The following is an 18079-nucleotide window of genomic DNA, read 5'->3' on the forward strand; positions in this document are numbered from 1 at the left end:
TACAAAAGTTGCTTAAATAGTTCTGACCCTCATTAGCATTCACAGACCATGGAAAAGTGCAGTGCCGTTTCTGTAGAAAGGAGCCATGTTTTCTAATCCCATAAAACCCTTATAAGCTCTAAAAGGAGAATAAGAATAGTCAGTAACAAAAAATAAACAGAGGCACCATAGCGACAGTCATCTACTGGAATAGTTTAAAAAACTATTTATCTCAATAAAGTAATTACACAAACCAGTTACACAAACTAAACACTTATCCAATGCAATCTGCTTATAATACCAGAATAATTACAAGCCTCTAATTTCACTCTTCTGTTTCTTTAGCAGGAGGAAAATTAAAAGGCCATGTATTTAAATGAGCCATTACAGGTAATTGTTAGTCACAATTGTTTTCTCCTGAATTGGGATTAAATTACTGTTACCGGGCTGTGCAAAATATTGTTGAAAACTGTTGATAAGTTCAAAGAGTAACGAGCAGAGAAAAATTATTGTTCATTGATACCGTTATACTTTCACAAATAATTGCTGCAGTGAATAGCTGAGGGAGGATGTACACAGGGTGACGATTACCAAATTAATATATTGTTTTAGGTTGAACTTTGGAAATTACATTGCTGTGGGAGGAACGGCCCCGTCGAGTGTCCGGGCCGGAACCAAGGGAGCCATCATCTGGGTTCCGGGGGAAACTGTCCCCAGGGGACAGAGTTCGGGGATGGACCGTTGTGACAGACAGATAGGCTGGGGGAGGGACCAGTATAAAGGAGGTGGGGAATTCCCAGAACGATGAGTCAGCAGACTGAGACAGAGGCAGCAGGAGACCGTGGGAGCGACTTACCAGTGCCAGGGAAGATGCTCACTGAGGACTCCAGAGGGACGACGCCAAGGCGATCATCCGAGACTTGCTGCCCCGCTCCAGCCCGCAGCCACAGTTCGACCCGCGGCCGCCTCACCTCAGCCTGCGGCTGCGGCCTACCCGCGGCCGCTGCAGTCTCGTTCCAGCCCGCGGCTGTGGCCTGTTCCCCGCCACCCACAGCCGCCCAGCTCTCACCAGTGGCCGCGGCAAGTACAGTGCCGTCGGCGGCCACCACTGTCCCGCTCCGGTCCGCACAGGCTCTCAGGGCTTGTGGGGCTCCAGTGTCATCGGCGCGCCTGAGCGCGCGAAGACTTCGCCAATGCCTCAGCAACTGGGCTCAGCGACTACTACGCCGAAAGACCACAATCCCGAACGGCGAGGGACATCTGGACGGCTAATTAACTATATAATTAAGGACCCGTAGTCGGCCATACCGCGGCCCTATAGTGACCGGCTATTGCCGGAAGTAGTCGTGTTCTACCCGTTTGTGTTTTCTTGTATAGAGCCCCTGCGAGGGCAACCCGTGTTACCCGTTTTGTTGATCAGGCCGTGACTGAGGAAAGTTCCCTCTAGTCTTATAAACGTTATTCTAGAAAGCACCAAATTGTCTCGCGACTCGTCACTGCATCCTGCGTACCTGCAAACACCACATTGCAAGCAAGGAATATTTCCAAAACTTAAAGAGGACTTGTCACTAGACATAAATATGTCTTTTTCTCCTCCCTGGTGTAAATGCTCTTGTTCTCCCTTGTATATAAATCTTTATGAGAAACTTCATGAGACCCATGCACAGTTGGCTAGAAAGATTAGTTTTAAATACAGGGAAGAAGGAGCCATATCTCAATAACGGCGAAGCACAGGAACAAAAAACAAACAACCAGACTCAAAAGTACAGCAGCATTTACACCTTGTAAAAAAATTACATATTTATGTCAAGTTACAAGTCCTCTCTAAAAGGGGTTGTCCGGCCTTGAGGTACAAGCCTGCAGTTTCTCTGCCTTGTGAATTCTCATATTGTACTGCGCTGTGCTCTGTGAGCATTCTGTGGCACTGGAAGCTGCAGGCATGTCGAATGAGGCATGGCGCATCGTGAGGATTCACAAGTCTGCAGTCACATAGAGAGACTGCAGACAAAGAAAAATGAAAATGTTAGTATAAAACTTCATTTATTTACATATTTTTTTTTAAAAGGCCAACATTTCGCCATTCCATAGTAATACACAATTGTACAACCAATGCATTTCTACTAGCTTGCCTTCTTGATGGTCTTTGTTATTTCTGCACAGCTTTGTTTGCCTGGTCTAGGGCGGCTCTGGGAGGCACATTCCCGCTGACAAAGCATATCGGCTTGCGGTGAGCTCACTCGCTCACGTCCCCCCCCCAATTTATGATATGACTGCATACTTGTACACCAAAGCCAGACAACCTCTTTAAGCCTTCTCTTCTGGTTGGGGGGAGGGGTGACATGAGCCATAAAGCTAACAGACCCAAGTAGTCTCGAAAGCTTGCCATGTAAAATCATTTATTTGAATTTATTTTTAGTCTTTAAAAAGCATTCATTATTATTATTTGTAGCTACAAAAGTACTATTTTGATTCTCTTGCAAAGAGCAAATAAAGACAAAACAGGGAGAAAAAAAATGTTTGTTTTTTCCCTTTATTTTTGCTTTACAAGCTGTAGTTCTCACTGGTGCCACTTTGGGGTACACACAAATTTTTGTTAAATTTTTAGGTAGGGAGAGATAAAAAAAAGAAGCAATTCTGGAATTATCTTATCCATTTTTTTGTGGTGTTCACATTTTATTCTAGGTTAAACCACTTTTTATTGTGAAAACTGGGATTCAGGGTTTAGATTTATCACTTTTTTTATTGTATTTATTAGACCCACAAGTGGCCTCAACAGGTGATCCTTTGATCACATAGATACTACTCTGAACTACTTATGTAGTGCTGTAAATTATCCCAGTCTATTAGATGTTGCCTTGGATAGAATCTAACAGGCTTTGGTGTATGACATCAGCAATGAAAATGTCCAGGTAATGTGGCACCATAAACAAGGAGCACAAATCAAAAGTATAACCTCAAATCAATCCACTACGGGGGGGGGGGGGGGGGGGAGGGAAGAGTCATACAGAGATAACCACTTGGAAAGGATTACCGGTACTTTAAAAATACCATACTTTATGAATTCAATTTTAAAATCAGCACAACATATAATAAGAAAAAACAAAAAGGTGCCTCTTGTGAGAGAGATTGCATGCTAGGGGTGTAGGAAAGCACCGTTAGGCTCTATAGTAAGGCTAGTTTCACACTAGCGTTCAGTAGGGCTGTGGAAGGCAGCCACTTCCTCCTTTCCTTCCTCCGTGAAGCTCCGCCCATGCTCCGCCTACCGACGCATGCGTCCAGCGTTTACCTGCGTACCTATCTTTAACATTAGGTATGGAGGGACATGCATTGTATGCAGATGCGTCCACATGCGGCGATATGATGTGTGCATCGACCGCACGGAAACGCAAAATCTTGCATTTCCGTGTGGACAAATCGCTGCATGCGGATGCATCCGCATACAACGCATATCCCTGCATACCTAATGTTAAAGATAGGTACGCAGGGAAACGCTGGACACATGCGGCGGTAGGCGGAGCGGGGGCGGAGCTTCACAGAGGAAGGAAAGGAGGAAGTGGCTGCCTTCTGCAGCCCTCCTGAACACTAGTGTGAAACTAGCCTAACACAGAGGATCTTCATGGTTTCCTATATCAATAGGTAAAAATTCTTTCCTTCTCTTGTTATCGACATCCATGTATACTAATACATAAATGGCCACTCGGCACATACCCATTAAAAACTGATGCACTTGCACTTTTTTGTATGGCCGTCTTAAGAAATATTTGATATAGTAAGTCATAACAAGTTTGGGACCATACATACTGTCCACAAATCTAATTGATCCCTAATAGGAATCTCCCAATATGATCCATTTAATCACTATAGCTCAGTATTATTAACATAACATAGGGATTATCTGACGTGCAATCCCTCACACAAGAGATACGTTTTTGTTTTTGTATTATAATATTATTATTATTATATGTTGAATATGTTGTGCTGATTTTAAAATTGAATTAATAAAGTATGGTATTTTTAAAGTAATCCTTTTCAAGTGGCTCTCTCTGTATGCCTCTTCCCCCCTGTAGTAGATTGATTTGAGGTTATACTTTTTTTTTTTTTTAACTGTAAATTTTTATTAAAGTTTTAACAATTTTGACAAATAAAGGAGAGTCAAGTCAAACTTTATACTACAAAGCAGAGAAAATGAGAATGTCAATGATTCCCCAACCACCCTATAAAATAAAACAAACAATTTATCAAACATATAACCCAAATTTAAACAGACAATAAGACAGGACACAAACCGTAAGGGGAGGAGGGGAGGGGGAGAGACCAAGTGTCAGAAGAAGGGAGGATCCAGCATTCCAGTATGGAATTAGTCATTTCTCTGTGCCCAAAGGTAATCCCATGGAGCCCATACTTAGTCAAAATTCTCCAAAGTCGTATTCAGAATCGCCATCATATATTCCATCCTTCAGATGTCATTAACTCTATAAAGCAAATGAAGGTGTGATGGCAGGGATACCTGTCTCCAGTTGGCGATCAAACATCTAGCCGCGGCAAGAATGTGTAATAGCAGTTTAGATAGCCTTTTCCCCATCCCCTTAGGAGTAAGATTTAGCAGATATATGGACGGGTCCAGATCCACATCTGTAAAGAGAACTTTGGAGATCGTTTTGAGGTTATACTTTTGATTTGATGCTTTGGTGTATGGCAGATCTAACATAGTAACATAGTTATTAAGGTTGAAGGAAGACTTTAAGTCCATCTAGTTCAACCCATATCCTATCCTAACATGCCCTAACATGTTGATCCAGAGGAAGGCAAAAAAAAAACCCATGTGGCAAACAGTAAGTTTCACATTGGGGGGAAAAAATTCCCAGTAAATGAAAAACTTACCACATGCATTAGATAGCTGACAGCTGAACTGTCATTTAGCTTAAAGCCATCTCTCCCTAGTCCCCTATACACCGGAATGCTCAACTGGATCCTTCTCTCCCCAGACATCATCTGTCGAAGAAAAGTTGGGAGATTGCCAAACACAGACTTTTGTCCAATATCAGTGTCTTCGGTCAACCTTAGTCTAATGTGTATGGAGGCCTTTAAGCCTCTAGTTCTCATATCCATGTATTAGTACTCCACAATAGATTGCAGGAAGCTGATGGGATGACACAGGGAGCTCCCTCCATCTCTCAAATTCTTTACATACCATAATTGATATAAACAGGGCATGTAGTTAGAGACAGTAGTACTGACTCTACTTCTGTCTTCCTTCTTGCTGCTGGGAGTGAGCACAGTGAGAGTGATGGAACCATGGGATCATTAGCGCGAAGAAGGGAAGAACTTGAGTGTGTCTGTACAGAAATCAGCTGAAACCCTGAAATCTAAAGAAATCCTTAAAATCGTTACCTGTGGGGCGTATTTGAAAACTGGAGTTGAGAAACACGTATACGGTACTCTAGAGAGAGTGGCACTCTTTGTAGCAATTTTTCAATCAAGATTGATTAATAAAGTCCCTGAATTAGTGGATTCTTCAACTGATATCCCTATTAGGATATTAATTTTCCAAACCAACCATTCATTATAAATCTCTAGGTCCTTTCACAATCCAAAAAATAGGTCTTTTTTAATGAATGCACTTACCTATATCAGCAATGAGGCTCCCTGTCTCCTGAGTTAGCAGGAACTCTTGGACTTTTGGCCAGGCTTTGTAACGTTTGTCATTGAAGTACGGGGCTATCTTCTCATACACATGGTGTACATGTTGTCTTTCTAAATTGCTTGCCTCCTTTTCCATTGCCTTTCTCACTGTCATTGAGTGTTTGAATTGCCTTAAAGCAAAATAGAATATTTTATTTATCTGAAACTGAGCCAAGTGTGATGACCCATCCTCTATAACGTAGTGAACATTAGTTCTAGGAACTCAATGATATGTGAAATTCAGATTTATCAATACACAAAAGGACAATAAGTGTCAAACCTCTACTATATACATTTATTATGGTGTAAACACTTTAAGATGCGACACTATAACCCAAATTCATAAAAGCTTTTACGCTTGAATTTGGGTGTAAATAGCTTGAAAAAGTTTGTTGTGCAAAAATTTTGCGACTTTTGGCATTTTCATGCATTTCCCCCAGCTCTCCACAATGGACAGGACTGGAGAAGTACTGGGTCGCAGTGAGGACATGCCACAACAATTTCTGTCAAGCTGTCTGACTCCTACACACCCGTTTATGTGAAAATTGCTGATCTTAATGAATGGGCAACTATACAATTGTGCTCAAAAGTTTACATACTCTGGCAGAATTTTTCCTTTCTTAGACTTTTTTCAGAGAATATGAATGATAAAACGAAAACTTTTTCTCCACTCATGGTTAGTGGGTGGGTGAAGCCATTTATTGTCAAACTACTGTGTGTTCTCTTTTTAAATCATAATGACAACCCAAGATATCCAAATGACCCTGATCAAAAGTTTGCATACCCTGGTGATTTTGGCCTGATAACATGCACAGCAGTTGACACAAATAGGTTTGAATGGCTACTAAAGGTAACATCCTCACCTGTGACCTGTTTGCTTGTAATCATTGTGTGTGCATAAAAGCTGAGTGAGTTTCTGGGATCCAGACAGACTCTTGCATCTTTCATCCAGTCACTGACGTTTCTGGATTGTGATTCATGGGGAAAGCAAAAGAATTGTCAATAGATCTATGGGAAAAGGTAGTTGATATCCAAGGAATTGATATTGCCAATCAGCAGCGTTCAAACTGTGATTAACAAATGGAAAATCAGGGACTCCAAAAAAAAAAAAAACCAAGGTCAGGTAGACCAACGAAAATTTCGTCCACAAAATTGTTTGGGATGCAAAGAAAAACCCACAAATAACATCAGCTGAACTACTGGACTCTCTGAAAAGTAGCGGTGTGGCCATTTCAAGATGCACTATAAGGAGGCACTTGAAGAAAAATAGGCTGCATGGTTGCCAGACAAAAAGCTATTACTGTGCAAATGCCACAAAGTATCTCGCCTACAATATGAAAAACAGCACAGTGACAAGCCTCAAAACATCAGGAACAATTTAATTTGGAGTGATAAGACCAAAATTGAACTTTTTGGCCACAACCATAAACGTTACATTTAGAGAGAGGTCAACAAGGCCTATGATCGAAAGAACACCTGTAATAAACTGCAGGTACTGAGGATGTTGCCACGGATCGGAGACAGACCAAGAGTTAAAGGTTTATTTACAAGAATTTTCTCTCCACGCAGGGAGGAGCAGTAGGGGGTTAAAGGTGACAGTATAAAACAGTAGAACAGCACAATGGAGCTGTACGAAGCAATAAAACAGTTATGCAGGCATTGAAACTGTTAACCTCACAAAAATAGAACTTATCAGTCCGGGGAAAGCTTGATTAAAGGGGTCTACTTCTCCCACGTTGGCACCAACAACAGCGACGCTTGCAGTCTCTAGAGTCTCTTTTCTAAATGAACCTGGGACCTCAGGGGTTAAAGCCAGGAGCAGGAAGACACTGCGAACCCGAGTCTCCTCTGCTCTGAGTCTCTATATGATACCCCGACTGTCTCTACACAGGAACGATGCTGCGCACACTGGGAAGTCTCTCTTCCACGCTCAGGGGCCCCAGCTTGTCACTGCGGTCTCCAGGACTGCGTTCTCAGGTCACTGTCTCTGCACTGTCTGGGGGGGGGGGGGGAGACCCCTCTAGTCACGGAGGCTACCAGGTCCATGTACTCACATACGGCGCCCTCTACACCTCGTCCTTCGGTCTCTGGGTGGGAGGTTCTCATTCTCTGGGAGCGTGGTGCTGCAGCCTGGCCTCTGACCCACGTGCTCTGCCTCTGGCGCGCTCTCCCCTGTGTCTGGCACGCTCTGCTTTCACGCCCTTACCCTGCACAGCTTCCTGTCCAGCACCTCTCCTCTCTTGTCACAGCCCCACATGGTCACATGGTTCAGTCGGTCCGGGCCTGAATGTCTTCCCCCCCGGCAACCCTGCTGTCTGGCTAGGTGGTTCCGGATAAGGAGCAGGAAACGTAACCCCTTTTAGGCTCTTACTCCTCTTCACCCCCTTACACACCATTCCAACTGTAAAGCATGGAGATGGATTTCTGATGTTTTGGGGATGTGTGAGCTACAAAGGCACATGAAACTTGGTCAAAGTTGAAGGAAAGATGAATACAGCACGTTATCAGCAAATTTGCAATCATCAGCCCGGACGCTGCGCATGGGGAGAACTTGGACGTTCCAACTTGACAACGATCCAAAACACAAGGCCAAGTCGATCTGTCATTGGCTACAGCAGAATAAAGTGAAGGTTCTGGAGTGGCCATCTCAGTCTCCTGACCTTAATATCAGTGAACCATTCTGGGGAGAGAGGTGGCGAGTTCTCCTTCCATGGAAATCTTCAGACAGAGATCTGTCTGGGATGATTTAGTGGATCCTGCTTTGAGCAGTGGGATGGACCAGATGACCCAGGAGGTCCCTTTCAACTGTACAATTCTATGATTCTAAGTTGCTGTATCAATGATCTGCAGGTTGGATCAGGGAAAACATACTGTGGAGGACTACAGCCGTGAGTTCAGACACTGGGCAGTGGAGACCTCATGGAAGGACTCAGGCCTCCCCTGTCAATTCTGCCATGGTTTTTCTAGCCAGATACAGGATATGATGGTTTATAGTTCCTCCCCGTTGGACATGCATTTGGACAGATGTCTTGGGATAAGAAAACATTCAAGGGTGTTTTTGTGACTTCTCCCTCTTATTCTATTGAGGCAGAAGAACCAATGCAGATTGGGGCCTGCAGAGCTTTCAAAGTGGAAGTAAAACGTGAAACACCTGATCTTTTCTGTCAATACTGCAAATGAATAGGTCATGGAATAATACAGTGTTTCAGATACAATAAGGAATTAAAGCTAAGGAGAAGGAAAGAAGAGAGTTACTAATATGTAAGGACACTGACTGTAAAGGTTGGGGGCTCTCACATGCAGGTCACTGGTTGTTTTCTACAAGTGTCTTTGGCTACCAAATCAGAATTCATAGTTACCTCTGCATTTTTTTACTCAGGTTGACAGCGATCTTGCTGCTGAGTGTGGGTATACAGTTTCATATCTTAGTCATCCTGTTCAAGTATCCACAATTTATAGTTCTTCCATTACCCAAGATTGAGAATGTGGGCATGAAAGTGGGTGTGTTACACAACAGAATCTATTTTTTTCATGGTTCTTCTGTCTAAAATTGTGTGGTTATGCCCTGGTTGCTGAAACAAACACAACTCATGAGATTAAGAATTGGGAAAATATCTGTTTTTCCAGTTGTTTATCTAAATCCAAAAGTATTTGAAATTGTTCCAAAAAATAAAATATTTCTCCCAGAAAATTACTTCAATTACACATGTTTTGTTATACACGTTTATTTCCTTTGTGTGTATTGTAACACAAAAAACTCAAGAAGGAAAAAAAAATAGGATATAATTTCATACAAAACCCCCAAAATGGGAACAACAACGTTGTCATCTTTCCAAAATTGTGGGTAAACAACTTTTTGTTTCAAGCATGTGATTCTCATTCTAACTCACGTATGGCAAGTAACAAGTGTGGGCAATATGAAAATCACAACTGAAACCAGATAAAAAAGGGGAGAAGTTTACTCATTCCTTCCATTGTGTGATTGCATATGCCACACTAAGCATGGAGAAAAGAAAATGAGAAGAGAATTGTCTGAGGATTTGAGAACTAAAATTGTTAAACAATATCAACAATCGCAATGTTACAAGTCTATATTCAGAGATCTTGATTTTCCTTTGTTCACACTGCAACATAATCAGTGTACAACCTATGACATTGTATCTAATCTCCCTGGACATGGACAACAGAAAAATTGCTGAAAGGTTGCAATGAAAGATAGTTCAGATAGAGGATAAACTGCTCCAATTAAGTTGCAAAGACATTCAAGCTGTCCTGTCCACTCAGGGGGCATCAGTCTCAGCGCAAAGCATCTGCTGACATTTGAATGAAATGAAATGCCATGGCAGGAGACCCAGGAGGACCTTACTGTTGAAACAGACAAAAAAAGCTACACCGCAGTTTGCCAAAATGTACATGAGTAAGCCAAAATCCTTTTGAGAAAGTGTCTTGTGGACAGACAAGACCAAGCTAGAGCATCATTCTACTGTTTACCAAAAATGGAATGATGCCTACAAAGAAAAAAAACACAACCTCCACCATATTTGACTGTAGGTGTTAAGATGTTTTGAGGTTTTTTTTCTGCCACAGTCACTGGGTGCCTTGACTGCATGCAAGGAATCATGAAATCTGAAGATTACCAAAAGATTTTCAGTCGCAATGTAATGTGCAGTGTGAGGTTGGTTTCACATTTGCGTTCAGGAGGGCTGTGGATGGCTGCCTACTTCCTCCCTCCCTGAAGCTATACCTACTTCTGTATGCATCCTGCATACCTATCTTTAACATTGGATATGCAGGGACATGCGTTGTATGCGGATGCGTCCGTATGCGGAGATTTGGAGATTTGACGTGTGTGGCGACGGAAAGCGCGCACATCAAATCGCCGCAAGCGGATGCATCTGCATACAACGCAGATCCCTGCGTACCCAATGTTAAAGATAGGTACGCAGGATGCATACAGAAGTAGGCAGAGCGTAGGCGGAGCTTCAGGGAGAAAGAAAGGAAGAAATAGGGTGTTAGGGCTGGCGGAACACACCAAATAATAAAAGATGGAAATAAGGTGTGTTCGCAGCCCGGGGTCCACCGTGCAGGGGTGGTAAACTGCTGCTCAGTAATGGCAGACGCTATAATAGAAGAACACACGCGGGTTAACGTCACCCGGTGTGTACAGGGGCGGACTCTGTTGCTTCACAGAGCCGCACTACCACAGAACATAAATGCCGGAGCCAGTTAAAGCTCACAGAGCTTGGCAAGGTAAACGCTCAGTAAATGCTCACAGAACTCGGCCCCTAGGACACAGGGTTAGAGTCCCTCTAGATGTACTAAGCGTTTGGCTTCGCAACTGCGGACACCCCTTATTGACGCTGGTGACTGTGGAGTTTGGACCAAGTGCACCGTGGCGTACAGACCAAGCCACCACTTGGCATTGATGCCAATCTCTGACTGCCTCCTACTTGCACCTCAGACTGGGCGCTAACAGGCTAGGCTACACAACACATGCGTACCAAGGGTAGGGGTTTCATAATGAGTCTTTCACCTGAGACAATCATACATACATACATACATACATACAAAACTCACTCCACATGGTCTATAATCCTGTTCTATATTAGCACATGGCCAGGCGGCCATGCAAACCTTTTATAGTTGCAGCCTTCCTAGACCTTCCTGGTGGTCCAATCGGAGCAGCAACAGGACCTGAGTATATGACCTCTGACCTCCAATGAGAGGTCGTCCCACGGGCATGCTCAGTAGGAGAAAAGCAGGACTTCATTCCAGGAGCGTCTGCTCACCGCTGACTCATGCATGATACAATAGCTGAGCCTGGAGGAGCAACCAGATGCCTAGCATTAGCCTGGGCAAGACGCTGGGACCAATGTCTCTGCTGAGCAGGAACCTCTGTGCCTGCAGAAGAATTGGAGACCGCAGAGGACATGGCTTGAGATTCCCTCTGTGCAGTGGTGGGAACTCGACTCCTAACATTACCCCCCTCCTAGAGCCCCCCTCCTTGGGCCTCGCTTTGCTCAAAAGCTGCAATGAGCTGAGGAGCACAAATGTGCTCTACAGGTTTACAGGTCCTGTCCTCTGGACCTTGACCCTTCCATTCCACTAGATAATATTTTTTGCCCTGTACCACCTTACACTCCATGATGGCGTTCAGCTCGTACTCGTCTGAGGACAATTTGATGTCCCGGTAGATGTCTCCAAAAACCAGGACATGTGAACGGGCTTAAGGAGGGACACATGGAAGGTGTCAGTGTTACCCAGGTGTGGAGGAAGGGCCAGACGGTTGACCACAGGGTTAACCTGCTCAAGGACCTCGAAGGGTCCTATAAAGCGAGGTGCAAACTTAGAAGACTTGACCCGTAGCCTGAAATTATGGGCGGAGAGCCACACTAGGTCCCCAAAAGCAAAGATCGGAGCAGGGTGCCGGTGAGCATCGGCGGAAACCCTCATTCTCTCCTTGGAGGCCTGGATGGCATCCTGTGTGCGGTCCCAAATCTCACGTGCCTCCACCGCTCAGTCTGCCACCCTAGAGTTGGTGGAAGATATGGGCATGGGCACAGGAACCTGCGGATGCTGGCCGTAGTTAAGGAGAAGCGGGGTTTGTCCGGAGGACTCGGCTACGGCGTTGTTCAGCGCAAACTCTGCCCATGGTAGCAAAGACGCCCAGTCATCCTGCCTAGCCAAAACAAAATGCCGCAGGTACGTAACCAGAGTCTGGTTGGCCCTCTCTACCAACCCATTCATCTCGGGATGGTAAGCTGAAGAGAGATTCAGTTCAATGCTGAGTAGCCGAAAAAGCCCTCTCCAGAACCGAGACGCAAACTGGGAACCCCGATCGCTGACAATTTTGTCTGTCATACCATGTAAGCGGAAGACATGCTTTATAAACAATGCCGCCAAGGCCCGTGCAGATGGTACCCGAAGGAGAGGTAACTAGGTGCACCATTTTGGAGAAATGGTCGGTGACTACCCAGATGACGGTGCAGGCGCGAGACTTGGGGTAAGCCCACCACGAAGTCCATTGCAACTATCTCCCAGGGCCTGTCTGCCACCGGCAGAGGGTAAAGTAACCCAGCAGGTTGTTGCCGAGGAGACCGATTCCTGGTGCAGGAGACACATGCCCGAATATAGTCTCCGGCGTCACAGGCCATATACGGCCACCAGTACGTCCTCACCAGGAGCTCAGATATCCTCATGGTCCCAAAATGTCCACCCACCCTGGATGAATGAGCCCAAGAGAGAACCTCCGGTCGCAAATTAGATGGAGCAAAAGTCTTGCCCGGGGGCACAGACTCTAGCAAAACCAGGGCCACAGTTCTCAGGCTCTCTGGGGGGACAATGAACCGAGGCTCCTCCTCCTCTGATGACACTACGGAGCGGGAGAGAGTGTCGGCCCGAATGTTCTTCTCCCCGAAGAGGAAATGGAGGGAGAAATGGAACCGGGAGAAGAACAGGGACCATCTAGCCTGGTGAGAATTTAGCCGCTGGGCAGTTTGTAAATAAACTAAATTTTTGTGATCAGTGTAAACTTAGAAGGAATAGCGAGCCCCCTCCAGGAGGTGTCTCCATTCAGAAAGCGCCAACTTCATGGCTAGCAACTCCCTGTCCCCAATGGAATAGTTCCTCTCCGCTGGAGAGGTCTTGGACAAGAAGAAGCAAGGATGCTTCTGACCTTGAGCATCCTTTTGGAACAGGACTGCTCCACCACCGACGGATGAGGCATCCACCTCTAAAATAAATGGTTTATCCACATTGGGGCGATGTAAAATGGGAGCGCTAGCGAAGTGAGACTTGATGGAGAGGAAGGCCTTGGAGACCTCCTCTGACCACAGTTTAGGATTCGCTCCCTTCTTGGTGAGGGCAACCAAGGGAGTTAATAAATCCCATAAAGCACTGCACCGCTTTGAGGGAGTGAGGCTCCTGCCAATTCATCACCGCCTGTAGTTTGGCAGGATCCATGGCCAACCCCTGGACTGAGATGATATAGCCCAGGAAAGGCAAGGACTCCTGCTGAAACACACACTTCTCCAACTTGGCATACAGGGAGTTTGCCCATAGGAGATTGAAGACTTTGCAAACATCCTTCCGGTGGGAGTCTATATCTGGAGAATAGATGAGGATATCATCCAAATAGACTACAACCGAGGTGGTGAGCATCTCCCGGAAGATGTCGTTCACGAAATCTTGGAAGACGGCAAGAGCATTACAGAGCCCGAAGGGAATCACCAGGTATTCATAATGCCCATCCCTGGTGTTAAATGCTTTCTTCCATTTGTCTCCCTCACGGATGCAAATCAGGTTGTAAGCACCCCGCAGATCCAGCTTAGTGAAGACCCCCGCTCCCCACAACCTATCAAAAAGCTCAGATATCAGGGGCAGAGGGTACTTGTTCTGTAGTCAAAGTGTAGGGGAAGTGGGCTGACACACGGACCTGTCTGTGGAAGGAGGGTAAGGTATGGTGTGCTTTAGGTGGACTGTTGTATTTATAGATGGGAGACAGCTGGAGATAGTGGAGATGGGTGTAATACTAAAGTTTGGCCACAAGATGGCAGTAGAGAGCTGTGAGAAATGGACTTAACATCAGCCTATGGCTACGAAACTGCACAGTCATGGGGGCAGGGTTACAAGGACTCTAGGGGGAATTCCCAAGGAGGGGGATAAAAGAAAGAGCTCTAGAAGTGGTCAGTCCAGGAGAGGAGCTCAGCAGAGGAGAAGACTAAAGTGAGAGGTGGACAAAGAAGAAGCTCTGGAAGGGACTGGCAACAGAGACAGTCAGGGGGGTGGCCCTGACGGGAGAAGCCGCAGAGAGAGCCTGGGGTATCACAAGACGGATGGACTCAGACGGGTGAAGCGCTGTTTGGTAGGCCTAGGGCAGCCACAGTGGAAGAGCCACGAGGGATGTCAAACAGGAAAGGAAGGAAGTGAAGGTACCCGGGCCTGTGTGCAAAGTTGAGAAGCTGCTGTGTGGTGCTGTGGAGTCGAGCAGCTGATGTGTGGTGCTGCGGGTCGTCGAAAGGATGGCCAATAAAGAGGACCTGTTGGACGCACTACAGTCTCTGTCTCAGTCTGTTGGCGGCGGTAAGAGGACCACCCCCCAGTTGGCACACCTACCTACAAATGCTTGGCCATAGTTCTCAGTTTTTCTTCTGCACAAAAGAAAAACCCCGCCCATGCAGGTGACACTGACTTCCTAATAAAGCCAGATTCTCCTGGATGTACTGAGACCTAGCCTCCGTGAGAGAGAGAGGATAAACTCGACCCTGGGGAGGCTCAGCACCAGGCAAGAGGTCAATAGGGCAGTCATAGGGGCGATGAGGCAGAAGGGTCTCCGCCGCCCTCTTGGAGAACACGTTTGAATAGGGCCAAGTGCTTGGGAAGAGAGGAAAGATCTGCGGGTACTTCAGTAGTAGCAACCTAAATGCACTCCCTCTGATATCTACCAACACAGGATTTACTCCATCCCTGAATTCTCCCTGAGGACCACCCTATATGAGGGGAGTGATACCATAGCCACAGCATCCCTAAGAGGACCTCATCAATTCCCTCGGGAATGACAAGCAGGGAGATAATCTCCTGATGGGAAGGAGAAATGGATAACATAAAAGGGATGGTCTGATGGGTTATCTGTGATAGTAGTGTTGACCCATTTATCAACCGTATGGTCACTGGCTTGGTGAGCATAAGTAGTGGAATTGCGTGCCATCGGGCGAAGGCAGAAGACAAAGTTGCCCTCCGCCCCGGAATCCACTCAAAGCTCTACCACATGGATGGATGAGCCAATAGAAACTGTCCCCTTAGAGGTCAACTTAGAAGAAGACACCGCTGCGTTTAGTGAACCAGCTCCCAAGGTCACCAAATGGGGATGCTTTCCCAGTTGCCGAAGACATTTGGAGGCGAGATGTCCTGACTGCAGGCAGACACAACAGACCATGCGTGCATGAGTGGTCCGGGACTTGGATCCCGCTCGAGACGTCTCCATGGCCTCATGTGGCTCGAACGCGTGGACCGGAGGTTCCAGAGGTTTGGCGAAGGTGGGTGCCAGTCGAAACCTCTGCCTACAATGGGCTCGCTCCACCCTTCGCTCGTTAAAGTGGAGGTCGATGTGAGTAGATATTGCCATTAACTCCTCCAGTGTGGCAGGAATCTCCCTAGTGGCCAGGGCGTCCTTCACATGGTCAGCCAGCCCCCTCCAAAATACGGGAATGAGGGCTTTATCCGGCCACTCCAGCTCAGACGCTAGAGTCCGGAAGTGGATGGCAGAATGACTGACCATGGACGAGCCCTGTGTCGATGCCAGCAGTTGGAGCGCAGTATCATGGGTGACCCGAGGTCCTAAAAAGACTTGTTTCAGAGTGCTCACGAACCGTGGAGCACTTTGCACCACATGATCGTTGAGCTCCCAAAGTGGCGTGGCCCATTCCAAACGCCCTGTCCAACAGGAGGGATATTATGAATCCCACCTTAGCCCGCTCTGAGGGAAAATGTGCAGCCAGGAGCTCAATGTATATTGCACACTGGCTCAGAAATCCCCTACATGCCTTACTATGACCAGAAAATTTATCTGGCAGTGGGAGGCGGGATAATGTCAGAACAGGGGTGGCAGTGGACAAAGTAGCTGTAGCCGCGTAGCAGCCTAAACATCTATTACGTTAACATCCACGGCTGAGGTTTTGCGCTCAAGAGCCGTCAACCTACCCTCCAGCTGCTGGATGTACCGCTGCAATCGCTGTTCGTCCGCCATTACTAGCCAGACCCTGCCGCTAATATAATATTAGGGCTGTCGGAACGCACCAAATAATAAAAGATGGAAATAAGGTGTGTTCGCAGCCCGGGGTCCACCGTGCAGGGGTGGTAAGCTGCTGCTCAGTAATGGCGGTATAATAGAAGAACACACGCGGGCTAACGTCACCCGGTGTGTACAGGGCCGCACTACCACAGAACATAAATGCCGGAGCCTGTTAAAGCTCACAGAGCTTAGCATAGCATAGTTATTAAGGTTGAAGGGAGACTTTAAGTCCATCTAGTTCAACCCATATCCTATCCTAACTTGCCCTAACATGTTGATCCAGAGGAAGGCAAAAAAAACCCCATGTGGCAACAAGTAAGCTTCACATTGGGGAAAAAAATTCCTTCCTGACTCCACATACGGCAATCAGACTTGCTCCCTGGATCAACGCAATATTAAGGAAACTAGTGTATATACCCTGTAATATTATACTTTTCAAGAAAGGCATCCAGTCCATTCTTAAATTTTAGTAGGGAATCACTCATTACAACATCATATGGCAGAGAGTTCCATAGTCTCACTGCTCTTACAGTAAAGAATCCGCGTCTGTGAGTATGCTTAAACCTTCTTTCCTCCAGACGAAGAGGATGCCCCCTTGTCCCCATCACAGGTCTAAGAGTAAAAATATCATTAGAAAGCTCTTGGTATTGTCCCTGCATATATTTATACATTGTAATAAGATCACCCCTAAGCCTTCGATTCTCCAAACTAAATAACCCCAAATGTAATAACCTGTCTTGGTATTGCAGACCCCCTAGTTCCCTAATAACCTTGGTCGCTCTTCTCTGCACCCGCTCCAGTTCAGCTATGTCTTTCTTATACACCGGAGACCAGAACTGTACACAGTATTCTAAGTGTGGTCGCACTAGTGACTTATATAGAGGTAAAATTATGTTCTCCTCATGAGCATCTATGCCTCTTTTAATGCATCCCATTATTTTATTTGCCTTTGCAGCAGCTGCCTGACACTGGCCGCTAAATGTGAGTTTGTCGTCCACCCATACACCCAGGTCTTTTTCAGTGACTGTTTTGCCCAGTGTTTTACAATTAAGCACATAATTATACATCTTGTTCGTTCTACCCAAGTGCATGACCTTACATTTATCCCCATTAAAGCTCATTTGCCATTTATCAGCCCAAGCTTCTAGTTTACATAAATCCTCCTGTAATATAAAATTGTCCTCCTCTGTATTGATTACCCTGCAGAGTTTAGTGTCATCTGCAAATATTGAAATTCTACTCTCTATGCCCTCTACAAGGTCATTAATAAATATGTTAAAAAGAAGCGGGCCCAAAACTGACCCCTGTGGTACCCCACTGCTAACCGTGACCCAGTCTGAGTGTGCTCCATTAATAACCACCCTTTGTTTCCTATCCCTGAGCCAGCTCTTAACCCACCTACACATATTTTCCCCTATCCCCATTGTTCTCATTTTATGTATCAACCTTTTGTGTGGCACCGTATCAAAAGCTTTTGAAAAGTCCATGTACACCACATCCACTGCATTCCCTTGGTCCAGTCTGGAACTTACCTCTTCATAAAAGCTTATCAGATTAGTCTGACAGGAACGGTCCCTTGTAAACCCATGCTGATATTGGGTCATGAGGTTATTCTTCTCCAGATACTCC

General features: G+C 45.8%; 1 protein-coding gene across 3 annotated transcripts in view; it reads right to left on the reverse strand.

Annotated features, from left to right (window-relative positions):
* Positions 1–18079, reverse strand: part of LOC141096524 (probable tRNA methyltransferase 9B) — a 51131-nt gene that overhangs the window by 13867 nt on the left and 19185 nt on the right. The window contains exons 2-3 of one of the 3 annotated variants that reach the window (XM_073583205.1): positions 6525–6625; positions 5605–5792 (exon numbers count right to left, since the gene is read on the reverse strand). In XM_073583205.1, the coding sequence (XP_073439306.1) occupies positions 5605–5776 (172 nt within the window). In that variant the 5' untranslated portion in view covers positions 5777–5792; positions 6525–6625. Of the gene's footprint in view, positions 1–5604; positions 5793–6524; positions 6626–9020; positions 9159–18079 lie in introns of those variants that run through there. The other 2 variants (XM_073583204.1, XM_073583203.1) reach the window with 2 other exon arrangements.

This window comes from Dendrobates tinctorius, unplaced genomic scaffold, assembly GCF_039654945.1.
Source record: "Dendrobates tinctorius isolate UK_male_01 unplaced genomic scaffold, ASM3965494v1 ptg000075l, whole genome shotgun sequence".
Lineage (NCBI taxonomy): Eukaryota > Metazoa > Chordata > Amphibia > Anura > Dendrobatidae > Dendrobates > Dendrobates tinctorius.